The 21,047-nt window shown below is 41.1% G+C and overlaps 1 protein-coding gene across 4 annotated transcripts in view; it reads right to left on the bottom strand.

Annotated features, from left to right (window-relative positions):
• Nse4 (Non-SMC element 4) overlaps positions 1-21,047 on the bottom strand; it is a 243,308-nt gene that overhangs the window by 197,069 nt on the left and 25,192 nt on the right. For all 4 annotated transcript variants that reach the window (XM_068228190.1, XM_068228188.1, XM_068228189.1 and 1 more), the window contains one exon: positions 17,054-17,184. In XM_068228190.1, the coding sequence (XP_068084291.1) occupies positions 17,054-17,184 (131 nt within the window). The remainder of the gene's footprint in view (positions 1-17,053; positions 17,185-21,047) is intronic.

The following is a 21,047-nucleotide window of genomic DNA, read 5'->3' as shown; positions in this document are numbered from 1 at the left end:
TTGGCATGTTGAACTTCAATCATCATCGAAATAGGCATAATTGGCTAAATTGCACACACGACAGTTGGGAGTAAAATCATACTGTTTAATCACACATTGCTCACAATGCAGTTTTGAATACACTATGCAAAATAAGACAAACATCAACATAGACTGCAAGAAGTATTAACACACACACTAATATGCATATTTACAAGTTTACAAACACTATTTCAAAGTGAATAATACTATTCTGAACGTATTCATTTATCACAGTACAACACACCTACAAGGAAGAGGAATTTCAATGATGATTGAAGTACAATGTGCCAATTGTTTAAACGGTGTCCTCCTTCATTCGAGACCGCCTATCAGTTACAATCATGTTGTACTTGCTAAAAAATCCTCTCTACATCGACACTACAAATACTGCTATCTCCTGTTCAACTTTAACAACGTAAACAAATACTGTAGTATGGGAATTATCCCAGAAAATGGAATATTCAGTAAATTTCAAGGCAAAGGTGAAAACACCATAAGAATCACATCAATTTATCATTTTGGGTGAACAACAGTCAAAGATATCACATGTGATGTGGACAAAATGCAAACCACCCATGACGGTCATGTAAAAGCTCACAAGATGTTGAAACTAGTGAAAAATGATCAGTTGAACAAACTAACATGTCAGTTGAAGGATTCCTTTTAAAAGACCATAATGACTGATATGAGCTTGGTGCAGAAGTGCGCAAGCATACGCTGGCAAGATGAATTTAACAGATGTAACTGTGCCCTGTCTTCTTATATCCTGACCCCTGACAGATCACATTATGTTCTAAAACAGTCTTGTTGGAGAGTAATGAACATTTCAAACATACTGTGTGCTCACAAGTGTGACAAAGTAATGGACCTTTTCTCTTCACTCTGATACTGTCTTTTACTGCAAAATGTCCTTAAACAGTAGCCACATGAAGGCATACTGCTTTTTATTCTTTCTTCTTTACTAAATTTTTAGATCTAACTTAACAGACTCTTCCTTTAGAACACTACTGAGAGCATGCTGGGTGAAACACTACGGCAGACCTGCTGAATACTGTCAAACTGGAATATTTTGGTCACATCATGTGCAAGAACAAGGGATACCACAAATTTCTACTCATGAACTTATGACGTAACCACTCTTCCCCACAGATCTGCAACAATATGTGACGTGCAGGGTCACCTTAATTTAAATATAAATAAATACTTGCACATATACTTCTCCAAAAGCAATATCCCATGGGTGCCAGCCTTCAAACTTATGGCTTGAAGACGATAGTTAATAATTAATAATACGTAATGAGACTCTAAATACTCCCAGAGATGGGGTGACGGCACACTAACCATTAAGTACACACTAACTTGGAATTTAAGGATCGTTAATAAGAGTTTCTGCAATAACCATTTAAATAACTATATATTAGGCTGAAAAACGTAACGGCACATTTACGAACTCTGAACTTACGGAAGCAAAAGAAAAACTGAATGAAATAAAATTTCATAAACTGGACTGTTGCGCGGAAGCCATTAGCTCACCATTTGTAGACTCTGTTATCTGGACACGATCTATGTAGCAGGTGATGTTTGATGGACCTCTCTTACTAGCGTCGTCATCTCTCGTAGGTACCAGTCCTATTTCTGATTCGTGCATAGCAAAGTTGTAATGAGTCCTGATATCAATAGCAAAACCACATTGGGTTACGTTCATGGAAAGAATACACTTGTTTTCTTCTGAATTACAGATTTGTACCGTAAATAAATACATAACAAAATTTCTCCTGTCCTATACCAGTCAAAACCGGTCTCTCGTTGATTTTAACTCTCGTCATTGAGATAACTAGGTCTCGATGAGAGTAGTGCTCTACTCAGATGCGAAGTGAACTAAGTTAAGATCTTCAGCAGTTAACACTTTCTCCGATGTAAAGACGTTTTCCGTTGTAATGATAGAATAGATTAGAATTGCTCGATAGGATTCACCTCTCCAGTTCTTATGCTTTTGATGTATATAGGCTTCAAAATCTCCCTCCAAGTACCATATCACATGGTCCAGTAAGATCTTATGTACCATCCCTTCTCCTATCCATCGTTGTATATCCAGCATCTTGTTCCTTAACGTCTATTCACATAGGTTGAACTTTCCCGGGCAATCAAAGCAGCATGTAGTGAACTTCGAAAAGTAGGGATTAACAAGGCTTTAACTGTCACTTCAGAGTACGGAAGGGGTAAGGACTCTTGCAAGCTTCAAGACATCTTTTTCCTGATAATGGGCTAAAATTAGCATGGTGAGTCCGGTTACCTGACCTCGGATACTGGAAATTTACTGCAAGCTATTAATATGAGTGATGTTGTAATACCATACTCAAGAAGTCGTTCGTTCAGAATACGTTATAGCCGTGATACAAGGAAATGAAATGATGATGTGACATGGATGACTAACAACCCCTATATAAACATAATAATTAAAAATGACCTACCACTAATTAAATATATACATCTTTCCAATTAATTACACACTTCGATAATTTTGTACATACTGTGATGTTTCAAACATCACAAACTAAGAGAAAACATCAAGGAGAAGAGGTCCAGAACATCGTTGCATTTTATGGCTCAGGACTCAACGTCATCCACCGAAGTCATCAGAGGAGCCATCAACAAGAAGAGAATTGCCATGATAATTGCAGGACACAAGGAAGGACATTGCAATATCTCTTTCTGATTATTGTGGGTTATTCTATACGTTTCTAACACAAATCTCGTCAAATTTTCTTCAAGAAAGAAATGTTTTCATTATGGTTGCTGTTATGCTGATATGAAAATGAATGAACTTCTATCCCCATGTTATACACTGAATGGCCAAAAGTCCTGGGAAGACTCTGAATGTGATGTTAGTAACGAGTTGCTCCTCCACGAGTCCTCGAAATGACAGCAATACGGCAAGGAATCGACTCTGCAAGGTGTTGGAATCGTTCTAGAGGGATCTGGACACACACATCTTGCACTGCTACCCACAACTGATCTTGTGTAGTTGGTGAGGGGTTCATGGAGCATACACCAGCATCGGCAGCATCCCATAAATGCTCGACTGGATTAAGATCAAGGGATCTGGAGGACCAATCTATGGTCTTAACTTCAGTAGAGTGCTCTCCCAACCACCTGTGTGCTACCACAGAGCGGTGATATGGCGTATTGTCCTGCTGAAACATGGTATCCCTTCAGGGTACTCTAAGGCCAGAAAGGGATGCAGAAGATCTGAAATAACTTTCACTTAACGTGCACTTGTCAGCGCTTCCTGCAGCCGGGGCCTAACTGCGACTGTGAGAACGCCGTCCAGACCAGAACTGAGCCGCCTCCCGCCTGGACACAACCTTGACACGCAGGATTCATAACTTGACAGGACATATGCCACATTCTCACACGGCCATCAGCTCGATACAACTCGAACCGGGATTCATCGGGCCATACCACATGCCGCCACTGTTCCACGGTCCATTGCTGATGTTCGTGGGCCCATACACATCTGTGTAGAGGTGTCAGCAAAGGGACACGAGTTGGTCATCGGCTGGTGAAACCTATTACATGTGATAAATATCATTTTTGATCCGTATTGATGATAAATGACTGAAATAATAACAATACGTTATTTTATTAATTTGGCCACCTAATCAATACAATAAATCTTGTCTCTGTTGAATTACATTGACATGTTAATTAAAATGGTACATGTTTCGCCTTACATATAGGGTTTAACCTTGATAAAATCAGGCACCTGATTTACATATAAATAAAATATAACTTATGAAAAGACTTGAAGAGACTTGGGAGAAAATTAATATATGGAAAGACTAGTACAATATTGGTTTTAAAGGCTATACTATGAGTGAGAAGTTTACATTTGGTGAAAGTATTTGCAATAGTGACTTTGGAAATGAATAAAGCAACAGTTTGTTGTAGACAAGTGGTAAAATTGCTATAAAATGATGTTGACTGACTAGGGGTTAGAACTAGAAAATAATGAGAAATGACCATAAAAATCGTATTTTTTAACCATAATGTTGAATAAAATAATGTTAAAAGATGGCCAAGTGACCTGTAATTATTTATTTACGTACGATAAAAGTCAAAAGTTAATGGCAATGGTGATTGTGGTTCACTCTGATGAAGAAGTATGAGGTTGTAGTTGAATGTTGATATTGGACCTCTGTAGACCATCTCATTTGATATGCTATGATGCTATAATGTTGTTATGACATGTAGGTTTGTTGACATCCCTTCCCATGACTTTTGGCCACTCAGTGTATAATGCATGTCAGCACAGTTAGTTCAACTGCTGTCCACAGTGAACATGCTGTGTTCTTTACATCACCACCATTTTCCAGCTCCAATTTCCTGGGTGTGGTGCACAAGCGCTCACCACTTCTTGCTGTCACAAAATACACTCATGTTCACACACAAAAAAACAGAACACCTTGAAAGACTAGAGATAGGAAGTTCATATTCACAGGACATGTTCATTAGTATGCTCCGTAGAAACGATTAGCATTCCAGTTACCTAGGTTCAGCATGTGTCCTGTTGCCTAGTAGGCACTGGGTCCTTCACAGGCACTGATAACTTGTTCCATACGTGACGGCATTGACGCGTATAAGGCGTGAATGGCATGCTGGGGTAGAGCCATCCATGCTGCGTTCATCTGGTTCCACAGTTCATCTTTAGTGGTTGGCATTGGGCCATAGCGCCGCACCTGTCCTTTCATCATATCCCACACATTTTCGATTGGCGACAAGTCTGGTGATCGGACAGGTCAGGGCAACATTCTGACATCCTGAGACAAGAAGGCACGTCTTCGTGCAGCAGCATGTGGTCACGCGTTGTCCCGCTGAAATATGGCTTCTGGGGTGTCGTCTCAGGATATCAACTGTGATTTGTGGTTGTACCCAATAGCACCCCACACCATAAGGCCTTGCGTTGGTGCTGTATGTCTTGTGTGAATGCAGTCAGTGTGATGCCTCTCCCCATGTCTGTGGCGAACTAAAATACGGCCATCATTTTCAAACAAACAGAACCTGGATTCGTTCAAAAACACTATCTGCTGTCATTCCTGTCCCCAATGACATTGTTCCATACACCATTGCAGTCTAACATGTTTATGTACATTAGTCAAAGGTGGGCGGAAAAGTGGACGACGCGCTGGTAATCCAGACCATAATAAATGGCGACAGACTGTCACTCCTGATAGTGTACGATGTGTTACACTGTTGGACCAGTCGAGGAGGACGCAGATCTGTCCTGCAATGCTATTCGGATGAGGTGTAGATCTTCTCGAGGTGTGGACTAGGTGGTGCAACCGGACCCATCTTGTCATGTTCTACGGCCTTCTGTAAACCATTCTTTACACACCTGTTGCACTGCCGACACACTTCGTCCCACATGAGCAGCAATTTCCCGGATGGATGCATTAGATTCTCTCATGCCAATAATGCATCCTCTTTCAAACTCACGCACTTGACGGTAAGGTTCTCATATACGTCTGCGAGGCATCCTGCATGTCTGTTCAAGTCACACCGACCTATTACCTTCGGTTCATAGAGACAATGAGAGCCGCAGGCACATTTTGCCAGTCGGTGGTGGTGCGATGTGGATCTTGAACCTGAGGGCCAACATGGTTCAAATGCTAATCATTTCTTCAGAACATACTAATGCACATGTCCTGTGAATATGAACTTCCTATCTCTAGTCTTTCAAGGTGTTCTGGTTTTTATGAACATGGGTATAGTTTCTGTTCCCCTATGTCCTCCTCTCCGAATTCAATGTGTCGATCCATCGATTCCTTGGCCTCCCTATTGCTTTCTTCCCTCTCACTTCCTAGTTGTTCTCCTTCTGTCCATCCTCATTACATGTCCAAACCATTGTAGCCTGTGTCTCAGTAACAGGTGTTCCTTCCTGTTTACTTCTCTTTTTCTTGCAAGCTGCCTTACGTTGTACCGACACAGATAGAAAAGGGGTAGGAAAGGAAAGGAAGCACTCGTGGCCTTAATTAAGGTACAGCTCCAACATTTGCATGGTGTGAAAATGGGAAACCACGATAAACCATTTTCATAGCTGCCGACAGTGCATCTCCCAGATGCAAGCTCACAGCTGTACGCCCCTAACCGCACGGCCAACTCGCCTGGTACTTCATTTCAAGTCTTTCCTGGTCTTTTGGTTCATTGTTCTGATGAATTTTATTTCTGTTGACTGGATTTTACTATTAGCCTTGTTGTGTAGGATATATTAAGTGAGAATTTCAAGGAAGATGTTGCACAATGATTACATGAAACTGGTGAAGGAATGACAATAGATGAAGAGTGGACAGTCTTGAAGAATGAGACCAGTAGGGCTGCTGAAGAAGTTAGGAAGAAAGGTAAGATCAAGTAAGAATCAGTGGATAACTCGGGAGATATTACACCTGATTGATGAACAGCAAAAATAAAACAATGAAAAAATAAGGAGGGCAGAAAAGAATACAAGCAATTAAAGAATTAAGTAGAAGAAACTGCAGGTCAGCTAAGGAAGAATGGTTGAAAGAGAAATGCAAGGATGTTAAAGGTTGTATGGTCATAGGAAAGGTAGATGCTACATACAGGAAAATCAAGAAAATCTTTGGAGAAAGGAAAACTAGGTGTATGAATATTAAGAGCTCACATAGAAAACCACTCCTAGGGAAAGGAGACAAGGCAGAAAGATGGCAGGAACATATTAAACAATTGTATCAAGAGAAAGTAATAGATGATAAGGTTCTGGAACAAGAAGAAACTATTGATGCTGATGAAATGGGAGACCCAATTTTGAGGTCAGAGTTTGACAGAGCTGTGAGCGACCTAAATAGGAACAAGTCACCTGAAATTGATGACATTCCCTCTGAATTACTGACTGCCTTAGGAGAAACCAGCATGGCAAAATTATTCCATTTAGTAAGATGTATGATACAGAAGAAGATTTTAGACAGAATGCTGTTATACCTATTCCCAAGAAAGCCAGTGGTAACAAGTGTGAAAACTACTGCAGCATTAGTTTAGTATTTCATGCTGCAAAATTTTAACTCTCATCATTAACAGAAGAATGGAAAGACAAACTGAAGCAGAGTTGGGAGATCAGTTTGGCTTCATAAGAAAGGTAGGAACATACGAAGCAATCCTGACTTTCTGGGTGGCGTACACCATCTTGGAGTAAATTACTACGGAAGTAGCGTTTACTAAAGAAGGCCATACTACAGAAGTAAATTACTACGGGAGTTACTTACTCCGGAAGTAACGTCGGAGAGTTGAAGTACAATTTACTCTTTTAGTTACTACTACAGAAGTAGCGTTCGTTACTCGCGGAGTAGTGCTGTGTTCATGTATCTTCTTTAAAGAAATCCAAATAGATAAGGTTATGTGCATTAGGAAACGGGGGAAAAATGTAAGCGAAAAAGATAAATGCTTGTTAATAGAGATAATGACGATCTATGCAAATATATAAGGTGTAAGAAACACAACATAAAGATGCTGGATAAGAAAGGAAATTCATGGAAAGTCGTGACGAAAGAATTCAATGCTTCGAGTGACGGAAAACGCAGTGAAAAGCAAGTTAAGATTCTGTAGAAGGACTTAAAAGCAAAGCAGAAAGTCATGGATACGCGGGAAAAATTAAAACTGATGGCGGTTTCTTCATACAGATGGCCTACATCCACAACGAAATTTTCCCATTTTCACACCAGGCAAATGCTGGGTCTGTAGGCCCTACCTTAAGGCCACGGTCGCTTCCCATCCCTAGGCCTTTCCTGCCCTATCGTTGCCATAAGACCTATCTGTGCTGGTGCGACATTAAGCAAATTTAAAAAAAAAACTCTTCCGATTTCTGAAAAGTTCACCGTTGTCACCGAGAGGGCAATAAATGGGAATATGCGCGCAGTCACAGTCAATTGCACCCACGACGTGTGGAAACCTGCCAACGTGAACAATATCCTTTCATTTTCCGAACGATCATCATCATTTGCAGGCGTACCTCCCTCTTAGCCTCAACTACTGCTTTAACTACGCGATGAAAGATACGGCTAGCAGTTGTGCGGTAAACGTTAATTAGATCACCGGCAACTGTACCGTACTGAAATGTTCCGGTACGAAACACTCGTAGGGCACACAGCAACTGTAATTTTAGAGATACAACAAAATTAAGACAAGAATTCAGCTGTAAGTGATCTCCAAGTAGATTTAGAAGGAAAGTAAAGGATTCCTTCCTAAGACAAAAAACGTTCCTGAAACTCGCCGTGTTCACATTACACGGCTATCGCCTTTCACGCACTGTAGGCCTACGCACTATTACATTTCCCATCGTTTACTGCGTCGAGATCGTCAATATAATCTAAGTAATCCATAAACACGTTTGAAACGTCTTTCCTCTCATATACGGCACGATATTATCATTAGTCAACAAGTCTAAACTTAGCTTACTCCATGGATGACGTGAGAGTAAATTCTAACCTATATTCGTACGTTATTTACTTCTTTAGTAATATACTACAAGATGGTGCTCCTCAACATTTTACTCTTGTAGTAATTTAGTCCAGGAGTATCTGAGAGGACTAAAATACTTCGGAAGTAATTTACTCTCGTATGGAAGTCGCCGAATGCTGACTTCAAAAGTACTTTACTACGGAAGTAGAACTTACTCTTGGTTGGTGCACGCCACCCTATGTCTAATCTTAGAAGATCGAGCCGACATGCACACATGGCATTTGTAGATCTAGAAAAGGCATTCAATAATGTTGACTGGATCAAGCTATTTGACATCCTGAAGGTTATCGGGAGAAAGAAGAATTATCTTCAATCTGCACAAAAACAAATCAGTCTGCAGTGATCTCGAAGGCTGTGAAAAAGCAGCATTTTTCCAAAAAGGAGTGAGACAAGGCTGCAGCCAGACCCACCATTAAGAACACCACCAGCAGCGGAAACAATCAAAAACAACACAGCTAAAGCACAAGTACCGTGGTCCTAAGGTGGCCCAGAAAAAGAAAAACCTTGTAAATCCCCAAAAGGCTATGGCCTCCTGCACTGCACAGTTTAACTCATGAGGTGAGCAGGTTCTGAGGAGCGTTATTATACAATGTTTACATACAACAGGTGATGAAGGATCTAAAAGGGGAATTTGTAAAAGGAATCACAATCCAGGAAGAGGAAATCAAAACTCTGAGGTTTGCCGATGACATTATAGGAGAGGGGATTGCATACAATTTCTAATCACTAGATTATACTGTATGCCAAAAGCCTAGATTCAATTCCAAGTCTCTCTGCAGTGTGTCTGTGTGGAGTGAGGGCGTACAAGGTACTTCCAATCATTATTCTTCCGACATAGCATTCCACTGATAAAAATATCTTCTCGCCTTAAACTTCTTCTACCATAACCAGATCCGACACATCCCCAACTATGTTGGTACCTATTTGTGCTTACCTTATGTTGTTGGTACCAACAAAGAAAACTGCCATCTTCCCCTTACCATCCTTATTTCATTCTACTTTACTTAACATCTGCTTTAAACTAAATTCGGATAACACTCAACCCTGGTTCCTTTTCCTCCCTGCATGCCTAACAATAGAGCCCTCCATTATCAGAGCCTTAGCTCCATCTGCCTCATTAAATCCTCTCCCCTCCTGATTTCCCTTATCTTCCCTGATGGCTGCAGAACCTACTTCTCCCACCCATTTCACTTTGTTCCACCTCCTCACCATCTACTCTATATTTCCCTCTCCTCCTCTGCAACACTTCCTTGTCCTCAACTTCCCTCTGCTGTACTACCAGCAGTGACTTATTGATATCAGTATCAGTATATTCTTTATTTTCCTCCAGATCTACAGCAATTATTACCTTATTGATCCGTTCATGGAGAAAAATAACATACCTAACCTAGACAAGCTCAACTCTACTTGCTTCCAGGGATCCGAAGGCCATGGTGATATGGCAACTGTATGAACAAAATGAAAATAAAAACAACATAAGGCAAAATTGAAAAACGCAGAACATTGCAAGGAGGTTAAAGACCTTCCTTCATATCTCTTCTGACTGGACTCCTGAACCTTGCACATTTCACTTGACCTACTCAGGTTCACTGATCCAGCTTTCATATAACAACACCCGCCATGATAGTGTGACACATTCTCCTCACGTTGCAACTTCCTACATGTTCTACTTCCTTATTACCAGTCATAATCAAATTCCACCATAAGTTCACTATTCAATGATTCCACTACTCAATTCAAATTTACAACCACTTGTAATTCAATACACTTAACCATAATAATCACTCTTAACCTAATGTACACTTGTGCCGGTTGGCACACGATTTTCCCTTTCCCTACTACATTTTTGGCCTGGGCAAAATGCCGTTGGAAAGTGTATCACCTGGGAATTTTATCCCTACTCTGTTTAGTTTTATTTCCTGTGCGACTTACGTCACTATGTTTTTGTATCTTCTCAGCCCGCGGGGTAGTGCTCCATCGTACATTTACGTTGTATTCTGCTCTTATCTTTGTTATTTCATGGTCCGGTCTTGCACCGGGTCTAAAGCGAGTCTATCGCTCGTGGCTCGTCCGCTGTCCGGCCGAGTTCGGCTTGGCCTAGCTTATTGGTGGGTGGCGTGTTGATTGTCGTCCATCATGGAACTTGGACGTGTTTAGCGTTGGCTCATCGCTAGAGCATTGAAATACCACAAAATGCCTGGGTAATTCATAAGATAACGTTTTCAAGATTATTCTAATGTTCTTTCTCCTGTTCCTGGATTGCCTCGCCTTAAAACTTGGTTAAATTTGGTGGATGTTACTCCGCCCTACGAATTACATTCTGTAGAACTTGGAAATTTGGTATTATGGAAAGTTCTCGGCTTACTGACTGCACCATTTCAAACTCCGTACCGCAGGAAGATCTCTATCGAACCCTGTATATCTCTCTGCATCTTTCTGGGACAAATAACTTCATTGTAAATCTTAATTTTTTTGGGATCATGTAATAGATAAGGGCAAGAAATCCTGTAATTTTATGTAATTAATGTTCTGGAAAAACTGTTTACTTTACATGCGTTCTGCCAGAAGATAATTTTTCAAATTAATTATTAAATTCTTTAATGTCAATTTTAGTTTTTAACTTAGAGGCGTCTCTCTTCTCAGAGGAAAATATTTTGACTTAATCTTTAATTATATTTAATTAATTTCTACCTTTTAATTTTATCTTGTCATAAACGGTGCACCGTAGGTTTTAAAGAAGAAGAAAAAGGTATGTTTTTTTAAAAAAGGGTAAAGTTTTTGCAAAGAAATTATTAATTAAATGATTTAATTGTTTTGAAAGAAATTAAGCAGTGTTTTTCTTTCCTTCATACTTCAAACATTGCCACCGCAAAAACCGCTAGGTTACGGTCCGAATTGCCTCTGTTTTATGGTCCTGTTCCTGATTTGGGTGAGTATCCACGCTTCCTGTTTAACTTTGTCCTTGTTTGAGTTTTTTTTACCTTTGTTTACTTGTACCAGTAATTGCCGGTACGAGCTGGTACACACTTAACAAACACAATCACTCATAACCACCACCCTCACATTAAATAACTCAAATCCTTCTTGGCATAATCTCACTTCGCCACTACCACTCCTTTCATCCATCTCATGCCCCCAACTCATCATTCAAATCAAACTCTCATCCTTCAGCAACCTTCACTCAAAATTCCCATCATACTTTCCAATCTCCTACCAGCAACTCGGCCCTACATAATCTCTCTCATCTTCACTATTCCTTTCAACTACACTCTACCCTTTATCATCATTCTTTATATACCACCACATCTGCCTCTTAATCATAATCACTCTTACCTTATATCCATCCAAATCAAACTCTTATCCATCAACTGATCACTCTTCCAAATTACCTTACTTACACTCAAGTCACTAAACATTTCAATAAATATAATCACAATCAAACTCCACAATAAATTCACTAGTCATTACAAATTCTCATCCCTCTCCTGCCACCAACTCATCATTCACATATACTTTACCCTCCAAATGAATTTAAAATGAGATTAGTGCCACTAAAGTCACTAAACATTTCAAAAGCAATCCAGTTTACTTACTACTACTACTTGACTTTTTACTTCTCATCACCATGCCTTCGTCACTTTTACCTTTCTTACCCCATAGTTTCTTTAAGCTCAAGCTTCTCCCTTTAGCCAAGGCACCTATTACTTCATTTTCTGCTTCCCTGACTCCTTCTAAGATATCACTTCTGCTCACCTGCCCTACTGCTTTCTTCTTGCTTCAAACTCTCTTCCCATGCTTTCAGTTTTGTCACTGTTCAATTCCCGTAGCTCACCACCGGTATCTGGCCCTCAACCCCTGCAGTCGTGCTCTCACTAAAACCTTCTTCAAAATTTCGGAATTCTTATATTCCTCTCTTCCCAAATCCCTCTTAATCCCAATTTTCCCACTCCGTAGATTACCGGTGTTCCTTGACACTATATCTGCCATCAGTGAAGATAGCAGCAACACTTTTATGGGTCTGCGCCCCCTCACCTTGCCTATCCCCTCCACAATATCTACATTGACCTCACTAAAGTTAATTTTCATTTTATTTTAAATGACATCTACCACCACTTTAGCTCCTGTATTTTCTTCCTCTACCCCATAAATAAGTATGGATTTCTTCTTACGATCCTGACTGCAGGCTGCAATTTCATTCTTCAAATTTACCACCATCTCTTCCATATTTTTTTTTTTTCTCCCTTAGTGACACCATTTCTCTCTCACTGTCTTCCATCTTTGCCTTAGTCTCTTTCATACATTCCTGGATCGACTGCCTCGTCTTTCTGTGCTCCTTTAACTTGCTCCCGTAGCACCTTTTATCTGATCTAATGGGCATGTCTCCTCCACTACCTCCTTTACCACCTTCCTTATAACTTCTATGTCTTCCCAGCTCATGTTGCTGCTACACTGTGGGCCTGGATTAACCTCCACTCCTCCAATAACCAGCAGCGCAGTGACCACCACTGCCGCTAACAGCATCTCCTCCTTCACTCCCAACTCTACTTTACCTTCCTTTTTATTATTAGTTCCCTTCTTCATTCTTCCCTGCCATCTCTCGATAATGACCCTGTGTTGCTCTATACCGATCATCAGGCTTCCTTCATCACTCTGCACTTGACCCGTTTGCTCCCCCACTCCTTCTCCACTCCACTAAACTCAACCGGCACACACCACACGACATGTCTGTTCCCTTTGCTAGCCTAGATAGTTAACATCTCGTTATCTTCGGATGACCAAACCCTACACACGTGTGAAAGACTGTGTCCAACATGAAGTACAAATTTAATACAGACAAAACCCCAGGTGGTAACCAATCCACCCCCGGTCATGGCAGAGTATGTAGGTCGTCAGATTCTGGGGGACCTACACCTTCATGTGACCCAGTTGGAACTAAGAGAAACCATAAAAGGAACATCACATACTTAGATTCGATCAATATCAACTCTTTGATCAAAACTGGAAAACTTAAATACATACTTGAAGTCCTGAACGACAACAACATCACTATAGCAGCCTTACAAGAGACAAGGTTCCAGGATGAAGATGCCATAAAATCTCAAGGATACAGGATACATAAGGGAAAACCTGATAAGAGAGTTATGGAGAACATACCCTTCCTGGGGACTGGTTACAAGCATACTTGACTTCTCCTCACCCAACGAAAGAACCTCAGTACTAGCCTTCAGATGGAATAATAGAGGACACTGTTTGGTTAACTTCCATGCTCCTACCAATGACCCACAGACCACCCTTGAGCAAACACTAGATAAAGTCCCACATCGGGAGAGAAGGATTGTACAAAGATACCCTGCCCACAAGAGAACCAAAAGGAACTCAACTAACTATGGACTACAGCCTTCAAACACCTACCCAGGAAGGCCATGACATGATGGGCGAGTTCCAGATCAACCAGGCACTACCACTGCGACATTATGAACATCAAGGTGCTAAGAGGACCTGTCGCTGGTGAAAACGAACCTGAAGCCACTGGTATGCTAGTGACAAACAAGAAGATCCCTAGATTTGATATCAACAAACAAACAAACAAACAAAAACAAACCCCATCGCACTACAGCCCTTGAAGGGCCTTGGCCTACCAAGCGACCGCTGCTCAGCCCGAAGGCCTGCAGATTACGAGGTGTCGTGTGGTCAGCACGACGAATCCTCTCGGCCATTATTCTTAGCTTTCTAGACCGGGGCCGCTATCTCACCGTCAGATAGCTCCTCAATTCTAATCATGTAAGCTGAGTGGACCTCGAACCAGCCCTCAGGTCCAGGTAAAAATCCCTGACCTGGCCGGGAATCGAACCCGGGGCCTCTGAGTAAGAGGCAGGCATGCTACCCCTACACCACGGGGCTGGATATCACCAAACTTGAAAATGACAGCACAAGGTACCAAGAGAGACTGAACCATAATAACAGCAGCATTAACACTACTGCAAAGTGGGACCCACTTAGCAAACCCATAATAGCAGTGGCTCAGGAGGCGATCCCCGATAGACCTAAGGGAAATAAGCATCCATGGTGGTCCAGCGAATGCGATGAGGCCAGATGAGTGGCATTGGTCAAATGGAACCAACATAAGAACGAAGCCAACCTACATGCCTTTGTTACACAAAGGAAGACCACTTCCAGTATCATAAGAGGGGCAAAGAGGAAGCACAACAAAGAACTGCTCAAGCAAGCAGAGGAAGACTTTGGAAGGAACAACTACAGAGACCTATACAAAAGTCTCATATAACAGATGACCCAGTTCGTTCCCCCTACCTTACATCTCCAGAGAACAGACAGATCACTGTGCCTCAACGACAGTGAATGTACTAAGACTCCAAGCGACTACTTCCAAACAATCCTAAATGGTGAAGAACCTGCCCAACGATTCCCAGTTACAGAACCCACTAATCCTAACACCCAAATACATCCCTCCTCCAACATACGAGGAAGTCAAAGATGTCATAACACTTCTCAAGAAAACAAAGCCTCTGAGGAAGATGGGATAGTAGCGGAAATGTTGAAACAAGCCAGAGAACACACGTGAAGTGATCCTTGATATATGGGCTAGTAAGAGCTGGACCTCAGCAGTTATCCAACAAAACAGACCCCGAAAACTACAGAGGAATATCACTCTTTGCGGTCACTATCCTAGAACGGCATGTAACGCGGCAGTTGGACGAGTTAGGAGATTACCTAGCAGGATCCAGAACATCGAGATCCTGTACTGAACACATACAAAATCTCTCCAATATAGAAAAAAGCGAACCAGACAACTCTGTGGATAGAACAACTCTCTTCAAAACCCTAATGAAACTTTGACTCAACGAAAAAATAAATAAGTTAGCGCAAGCCACACTGCGAAACACAACTTCCAAAGTAAAGTTTAGAGGACAGCTGTCGGACAACTTCCCAACCAAGACACAGGTGAGGCAAGGAGATGGGATCTCGTATATTATTTGTGTCCTGGAAAAGATCCATCAGGGAATGGACCAGACCCCTACCAGTGAATAGGGGTCAAAGCCGACAACATAAGGATCCCATGCCTGGCCTTTCCTGATGACCTGACCTTACTAGCTAACGACGTGCAAGAAGCTACTATACAACTCCAAATACTACACTCAAAAAGGGGCCAAAACAGGTCTCCTGATCAACACTAGAAAGACCGAGTTCATTACCAATATAAAAGAAGCCCTAGAACAATGAGAGTCAGTGACACCAAGCATATCAAGAAAGCAAAAATTGTAAAGTACCTTGGAGAGTGGATATCAGAAGACCTTAGTGAAATGGTTGCTCTCAAGCAGAGAAGATCAAACTAGACAAGGCATATCACGCCTGCAGAAAACTGTACGCCTCAAAACACCGATCGATGAATGTCAAACTAATGCAATACTCAGACCGTCAGTCCTCTACGCAGCAGAGTGTCGATCTCCAACTAAGAAGACCCCACTAAGAGCCCTCGAAGTTCCTGAGAAAAAGAGTAGGACCAACGATTCTATCAGATGGAAGACGAGTGTACAAACCAAACCGTGAACTCTACCAACACCAAGAAACCCTCACAGATGCCACCAGAAGAAAATGGTGTGCTTTCTATGGACACCTGTATAGAATGGATTCCCACAGGCTGTCCTATAAGATCTTCGAAGTAGTCAGCAAGGGTAAAGCCACTGGATCGCTGTGGATCCAGCAGGCAGAGATGGATCTGGCCGAACTTAATAATGCCATCATAATTAACAGGAGCAACTACCGTTCAACTATCAAAACCGGACCCTTGCTCACATATCTTACAAAAACTAACCACAATGAGACCAGGAAATGGTGCGAGCAACACAAAACAGAGTTCAGCCAGAAATGGAAGAATTACTGGGCTAACAGAAAAGGTGAAGGTACCAGGAAGAAAGTAGCAGCCAGACCCACCATTAAGAACAACACCGGAAGCGGCAACAATAAAAAACAACAACAACAACAACAACACAGCTAAAGCACAAGAACCATGGTTCTAAGCTGGCCTCAAAAAAAAAAGCCTTGTAAATCCCGAAAGGGCTATGGCCTCCTGCACTGCACAGTTTAACTCATCAGGTGAGCACGTTCTGAGGAGCATTATTATATAATATTGGAAGTAGAATTTTAATTCTTTTCCCACTAAATCTGTATTGCAAGCTTTGGATTACCAGGCTTCTACTGTACAGGTTCTGCTAAACTACAGTTGTCATGCAACCAAACAGTCCCTCTACACGTATTTGTTCTTTGACTTTCGGCACATACTATGGTGGAAAGTGGAACAGGGTGAATCTAGAGCATTCTGAATGGATTTTTCCTTTTTTAATTATCAAGAGAAACAGCCTATCAACACTGTCTTTATGGATATGAAATAATATGTAACATAGGTTTGAGAGGCTTTGGTCTTGGGTTATAATTTAAAATCTTCATCTTATGGTTATTAAGAGTCAAAAGCCACCAAGGTACTCACCAAATTCTCTGCAAATACTTCAGCATTAAAGTAGTTGAGCGAAGCAGTCGTCGTGTGGATGGAGTTCCTGATTGCGAGGGAACTCGTGTGTAGTACTCTGATGTCCCAGTAAGCAAGGTTTGATGTCACGGCTACAACAAAACAAAATTATATTTCTGCGAATTCACATTCATCCGCCTTAGCTCGAATATTCTTGTAAAGTTTAAAAATTTTGGGAAGTGGCCACAGAGGTGAAAGCCTAATTGAATTTTGTACTACAGCAGCTCTTGATGCATGAGGAACAACAGGTAATACTTGTCAGAAATCTCCTCCTAGTATGATAATTTTTCCACTGAAAGGTACCTCATTACCTGTGATATCTTTCAGTGACCGGTTTATACACATTAAAGAATGTTTGTTTGCCATGGGTGCTTCATCCAATATTGAGCTTAGCAGAACGAATAATATTAAGTTAGCCTTTTTGCTGTTCACATTCAAACCTGATACAGAATGTTCATGTAAATTTAGAGGTAATTTTAATCGGCTGTGAACTGTACGACCATGAGGAAGCAACATAGCAGCAATTCCAGTCCATGCCACAGAAATGTCTTGTATTCCTAAATTAATGCAACTGTGGATTAAACACCGATACACAAAAGTCTTTCCAGTACTGCCTGGTCGATCCAAAAAGTATGCCTTGCAGTCACTTGTAGATCTATCATTATTCAGGAGTAAGTGAAGAATTTCATCAATAACAACCCGTTGTTCTTCATTAGCTGTAGCCCTCATCTGTGTCAGTTCACCAACTTTGATTTCCTCCCGAGTTTCCTATTCATTTTCAGGGGGATCCTCAATCTTAGGTAAATCAAAAGATGAAGGAGAAAAACCATGTAATTTTAGCTTAGTGGAAATGTCTTGCGTAGCTAATTGGTAAGCTATTTCGGGTGTGTATGATTTAAGGAAATCTTCGGACATAGCCTCTTTGAAGACATTCCATAAATTTCAAGCATTGGAAGGTGAATGAAATATGCATATGTAGGCAAATGCGTAGATGGTTTGAAAAGTTCTCGGAATGTACTAGAATTAAGTATCTTACCTCGGTGGAACTGCTTTTATTTTTCAACACAGTCTCCCTGTAGACTAATGCATTTGGTCCAGCGATGTTCCAATGCCTTGATCCCATCTCGAAAAAGAGATTCCTCCAGGCCTGCAAAATACCTCTCCAATTCGGCTGTCAGTTCTTCCCTTGTAGAAAATCTCCGTCCACCGAGGAAAATTTTCAGCTTGGGGAATAGATGAAAGTCTGATGGTGCCAAATCAGGTGAATAAGGTGGATGTGGCAACAATTCGTACCCCAGTTCATGAAGTTTTGCCATGGCAATAACACTTGTGTGCGGCAGAGCGTTGTCCTGATGAAAGATGACCTTTTTCCTTGCCAAACCAGGCCTTGTTTCGCATATCTTTTCCTGTAGTTGGTCTAGGAGGTTTGCATAGTATTGCCCCGTAATTGTTTGGCCAGTAGGAAGATAATCTATTAGCAGAATGCCTTTTGCATCCCAGAAAACTGAGGCCATGATCTTTCTGGCCGAACGCACTGCCTTTGCTTTCTTTGGTGATGGTGAATCAGCATGTTTCCACTGCTTTGACTGCTGTTTTGTCTCCGGGGTATAGTAGTGGACCCAAGTCTCATCTGTAGTCACAAACCGGCACAAAAAATCTTGTTGGTTGCACTGAAAACGGGCCAGACTTTGTTCAGACATTTCCAATCTGGTGCATTTATTGTCCAATGTCAATTATCTTGTGGATAATTTTTTCATACCCAATTCTTCGGTTAAAATATAATATACCCGTTCAGAAGACATCCCTACAGCTTCAGCAATCTCCCGCACTTTCAGTCGACGATCCTCCATGACCATTTTATGCACTTTTGCGATAAATTCTGGGGTCGTAACACTTTTTGGCCTTCCGACCAAATTTAGACTCGCTGGTCCACTTGGCAACAGTTGAAAATGAAGGAGCAGAGTCCCCCAGTGTGGTCTGAAAGTCGGCATGAATTTCCTTTGCTTTCATACCTTTCTTTACAAAGTATTTAATCACTGCTTGAATCTAAGTTTTTTTCCATTGTCACAAATCACTACGCAGGAACAACAACAAAGAGTCGTCACTACCACACTCCTGCAGCTAGAGCACTGACGTGCCACGTGTTCACTCACAAAGGATGTGCGATTATTGCGCGGGAACCTCGTTGCTCTAGCACTGATATCTAGCGGTGATTCCGAGAACTTTTCAAACCGTCCTTGTAACTGTCGAAGCTGATATGGCATTGGAAAAGAAGAAGGCTCTTCTAGACCACGTTGCCATTCAATATCGTTCAATATTAGCCCTTGTGCTGTGGCGGCTGCTTTCAAGTATGGTACATTACATTTTTATAAGTCCTCAAATTTTCGAAACAGGTGGCTCCTACCACATGTAGCAATAAAAGACGTAAATGATATCGCTCCGAATCAGAAGGTGAAACATTGTACATTTAGTATAAATTTTACGTTTAAGCCATTCATTCTTACTCCACACGTAGTGAACTGGGGTTTCAGGGTAAATGTAAGGACTTCTTGTGGCAGGATTGCTGCTAAGTTTGAACCATGCAACTAAATGTGTCATACGTAACTCAGGTTGGATCAATGCTTCCTCAGGAGAATCATTCTTGATGTAAACATTGTGAAAGTCAGGCAAATGAACTGGCAATCGAACTATAGTATGCGACTGATCATGCATAGGATATGCAAGCATTCTCCAAGCAGCTTCACTTGGCCCAACATATCAAGCCTTCAAGAATACATTTCTTCATGAGCAACAGTATCATCTTCCACAGCTACTTGTATATTACAGCAATCATGACCTTTTTAGACATACTTATGCACGTATTTCATTGAACGCACACCTGAACAGATCTCAACATTGATATGAGCATGGAAATAAAGCAAAAGGAATGGATTGTACGGAACAATGAATTGATTGGTTACTTCAACATACTCTCCATGAATACGTTTAGTTATGGTTCTACCATTATCTCTCCGTTGGTAAAAGCGATAGCCATTGAACAATTTGAAAAAATCCTTTTTACATTTATCATCTTGCATACATACACAGGAAGGATTAAGATGACCGCATGATCCATGTTTCATGTGAGTTTTAACCATTTCATAGAGTTATTCATTAGAAAGATCAGGAATTTCAATTTTATCTATGTCCTCTGTGTTCCTAAATTTCGAATTATCTTGTAAGGTTAGTAAGAAATGAATGTGAGGCAGCCCACGTTTTTGAAATTCCACACTGTACAAGAACGCTTTAACTATTCCAAAGATTTCCACTTTATAAATAAGTTGTATTAATATTCTTGCACCTTAGCACGAAAAATTCGTACCACAATGTCTGGTCGATTATTTGGTGTCTCCCAATGATGGATACTATTTATTATTTCAGACTATGCTGGGTTTCAGGGGAATGTGATAAATAGATCGGGTTTCCCAAACTTTCCGACTACTGCCATAGCATCCTGGTAATTCTGCATCATATTCCTCGGACTCCCAATGAACGAAGAAGGCAGAACTACCATCCTACCTACTCTCAAATTCTCCTGTTCAGCTCTCACACGTACAGCATCTGCTAACCCTACATATGTCTCTACACGCAATTTAATTTGTTCCCTCCGAATGTACTTTAGTCTGTCCCCTTCAATACGGCAGTAATAGTTCACAAAATGTTGTTGAGTAAGTTTTCCAGCATTTATGACAGGACTGAAGGTACCAGAAAGACAACCTCCTCTCGCTGCAATTCTATATAAAATATACTGTCACATAGCAACAGTCTTCCTTATTGGTGTCTGACGTACACCCTCAATAGGCATATCTATATGCCAAACAGGTTCACCACAGGGCCAAATTAAAGTATAACACAGAGGATTGCAATGCATACTATCATAATCTATTTTCTGAAATCCGCCTTCCTTTTCATACAC

This window comes from Anabrus simplex, chromosome 6 (assembly GCF_040414725.1).
Source record: "Anabrus simplex isolate iqAnaSimp1 chromosome 6, ASM4041472v1, whole genome shotgun sequence".
NCBI lineage: Eukaryota > Metazoa > Arthropoda > Insecta > Orthoptera > Tettigoniidae > Anabrus > Anabrus simplex.
Note: the sequence above shows the minus strand (reverse complement) of the source record. Positions and strands in the feature narration are given on the sequence as shown.